Raw genomic sequence first — 3788 nt, forward strand, 5'->3', positions numbered from 1 at the left:
CCACGTTGTGCGTTTCCGTAGCTTTTTTTAAGGTGACGTATGTATGTGTATCCCTCAAAGTGTGTGGAACCGCAGAACATTGCTTAGCTGGGTTATGATAAAAAAACCTATTAGGTATAAAACATCTGATACCAATTATAATGCGCTACCAATAAGAAACACCAAAAAATAAAAGACGAAAAGTATTTTTACATGGTGACGTGTTTCACAGACTGTGCTCGCATCTCTACGGATCTCCGTGAAGTCTTGTTTTTTTCGCAGAACTGCCTATGGCATCATTTCCGTGTCAAAAATATGGACGTCAAAAACGTCACGTTTTGGGGTCAATACGTCACGTGTTTTGGGTCAATACGTCACGCATGGCATAACGTGTGGGCACGTAACGTACATGTGATTCTGCAATTTTCGTGTCAAAATTACGGACGTAAAAAACGTCACGACCCTAGACTTTTTTGGGGGGCGGACCCCTGCAAGGGACGAGCTGATAAACCTTTTCTATCTCCATGACCTGACACATGTGTGATAAAACGTTATACAATTGGTTTCTAACATTGACATTGAAAATAAAAGTGTCCTCATGCAGGCACCGAAATGACGATTATTACTCCGTGAAGGAGGTCAGGACCTTTTGTGTTATCGGCACGTAATCTTATACGCCGTCTGCGGGCATGCCCGTGTTGATGCACGAATGTGCATTTTTCCCGTTGCTGCTTTCGCGGTCAATGTAATATTGCAGATGCACCCCTACAATTGTGAGGCAAATTGGAATGGTCCAGAAAAACCCGTTGTTTGGAATGGCGGTGGGGGGTGGAACTTCATGCAGACGCGCGGAGGGGTCGATAAGTGGTACCGAAGATGTTCGCAGCCAAAACGCATTGTTCCGTACGTAGCATTTCTGTGTAATTTGGCATGTGGTGTGCCATTATGCCCGTGGTGATGCACGTCTTTTTATTTTTACCCTAGCAGTTTTTATATTGGAGTAAATGCTTATTTTTTTTAAACATCCCTATAAGGTCGTTGAGATGTTTTCGCCCGGGTATCTGACCGGCGGTAGTAACACTCGCGGTGCTGGCCGCAACTGTTGCTGGATTTTGGCCTGGTCAGTCGCGTTTAATAAGTAACAGGAACGGTAAGTCGGCGGGGCTGTCTTTGTTACTAGTGACACGACCATGATAGTCCGATCTTTATGTGAATGCAATGATTGTGTGTGTGTATTTAAAATGAACTTCGAACTTGAAGCACAGTATCTTTACACGTCCTGAGAGCAGTAATGGATTTAGGTCTTTTTATGTTTTATGGTTGTGACGCGCCCTCATTGTATTAACCGTTACCTAATGTCTGCACAGTAGGTCTGGCGTTGACGCTTGGGATTATTTGGCCTTATTTTTGTTGCAAAATATAAAACTTCACGGAGGATTGTCACCTATGGCTTCTTGTTACCTTCGCCAAGAAGGTTATGTTTTCGTAGGCGTTCGTGTGTCTGTCTGTCTGTCTGTCTGTCTGTAAACACGATAACTTGAGAAGGCTTAAAAGTATTGACTTCATATTTGGTAGGTGGGTAGGTCTTGACGAGACCTCGAAATGATTAGATTTTGGGCCACCTGGCGTCTTCTTATGGTACTGCAGCTGAACTTCCGGTTTTGATATCTCGTGATCTAGACATGCTAGGGTCACGAAATTTGGATGGTAGGTAGGTCTTGTGCTGGGGAAGAAATGACAAAGGTTTAGACCCCCTCGCGGCTTGCTCAGGAACTGCAGGGCCATTTCTATGAAAATATTTATAAGAGGATAACTCAAGAACCGGTGGACGGATCATCATTATTTTTGGCCTGTAGGTAGCTTAAGTGATGCTTGACATAATTATGCAAATCTGGATGTTATTTGCATAATTAATGAGGAAATTCTATAAATCAGCTGCATTACATTATAGGACTATTCAAGTTTAAGACATATGTAATTGACAACGAGAAAAACATAGGCAGGTATTAATTATGTAAATCAACACTTAATTTGCATAATATAATGAGAAAATGTTATAATTCCATAATGGTAACTGCCTGGAATTTCATACTTGGGGTATTTGAAAGTCTAGTAAAGGTGAACATCATTAAACACAACTTATTTAAATAAGGACCTCATTTGCATAATTTGAGGTAATGATAGAATTACTTTCTTTGTTAAGATAAGGCTGTCTTTTTATGGAGAATATGATCAACTGATATAATTCATGCAAATGAGGATCCTATTTGCATAATCAGGAGGAATAATCTTTACTTTGTCATAAAGATTAACATCATTTGGCGAAGGTATGAGATCGTGGGACTCTAGTTTAAGATTAATTTGCCAACCTGCTGTAGACAACTTGTCATACATGTTGCCGGCTGATGCAGAAATTTTCTCCGCGTCAGTACAGAGCCTGGTTTTCAAATAGCAGTTGTTATTATCGTTGAACTGGAAGGATTGGCATGACGGGTTGGCACAGCACTCTGATGCACAGATATCCAGGGTGGTGCCCAGAAGGGATGATATGTCACCTCCGGGACAGTCAGTATCCGGGACGTGACGGAACTGGGATACTCCACAGGTCTCTGGAAATAGAGAGATTCGCAGCATTACACCTCGTCCGTTTGTTGATTTTATTCACATTTATTTTTCAGGGATTGGGCAAAAAGTTATGAAACTTATGTCAGCCCTCTTCTCACACATAAAGGAAACAATAAAACAAAGTAATGATAATAACAAGAAGAAGAAGAAATGTCAAAGGTACATAATGAGCTGGTGTACAAATCAAAATCAATCAACTAAATCAAACAAAACATCCGTCCGTGATGGAAGTAACGTTGTGATGGTGTATTTCTCCAAAGGTTGGCCAGTGGACTAGCAGCTGCTGGGAGTGTCCAATTTTTGTTTTGATGGCCTCTCCATTACATTGTAAATACCACTGTGGTATTTCTGTTGTAAAACATATTCTTTGTTCAAAAAAATGAATAACAACTAGATTATATCAATAAATTATCAATGCAAAACAATCAAATAGTAATAAAACCCATATTTTGCAACATTTCCATACATTTATTATGGAAGCTTTGACTATCTAGCACCGGAAGCATACAGCTCTTGCGGAATCATGAAAACATCGATATCAGAATAATGTGCAAGAGAAAAAAAGTCACCCAGGTAAGACGATTTTACTGCAGCTGTTCAGCAAGTACACTGCAAGTTGCAATATTTTTGCAGATTGCACCCTAAGCCCAACAGAGCACTTTACAAGAAAAAGCAAGTTCCTTTTACCTCCCATGAACTCCAGTTCCCGGAGCCACGGCTGCCAGCCCGAGTGGGTCTCTGTGATGACGAACTTCCAAAACTGCGCTGTTTCCCTGAACCCACCGAACTCCTGTAGCTCGGTTGTTGCCGCCTGGACGCCACTGAACGCCCTCACGTCTGAGTAGATCCCACTAACCGGCGCTTGGATCTTAAAGGCTCTGACATCGTGCGTGGTGTCTCCGTAGTTTCTTATCCCGATCCGTGTGAGAGTGTATGTAGTCCTGAGGTTCAGCTCGATGTACCAGTTGTTGAAGTTCTGGGAGAGACCTCCGGGATTCCAGTAGGTCGCAAAGTTCCCGTCCAAGGTTTTGGCGGCGTCTAATGTGACTCCGTTGAGGACGTTCGGTGTGCCGGGGGAGTTCAGAACCGTGAATGAGCCCCGCGACAGCCATGTACCTGAATGGGAGGATTCAAGATTGGGCAAGGAAGTTACACACTTGGGGTGAGGGTGGGGGTAGTGGTGG

General features: G+C 42.5%; 1 protein-coding gene across 2 annotated transcripts in view; it reads right to left on the bottom strand.

The window, feature by feature from the left end:
* The window catches only part of LOC109481341, a 37229-nt gene that overhangs the window by 11716 nt on the left and 21725 nt on the right, over positions 1–3788 (bottom strand). For both annotated transcript variants that reach the window (XM_019783873.1, XM_019783872.1), the window contains 2 exons: positions 3292–3720; positions 2349–2588 (listed from right to left, as the gene is read on the bottom strand). In XM_019783873.1, the coding sequence (XP_019639432.1) occupies positions 2349–2588; positions 3292–3720 (669 nt within the window). The remainder of the gene's footprint in view (positions 1–2348; positions 2589–3291; positions 3721–3788) is intronic.

The sequence above is a fragment of the Branchiostoma belcheri genome, unplaced genomic scaffold, assembly GCF_001625305.1.
Source record: "Branchiostoma belcheri isolate BF01 breed outbred unplaced genomic scaffold, Haploidv18h27 scaffold55, whole genome shotgun sequence".
NCBI classification, from domain to species: Eukaryota; Metazoa; Chordata; class Leptocardii; order Amphioxiformes; family Branchiostomatidae; genus Branchiostoma; species Branchiostoma belcheri.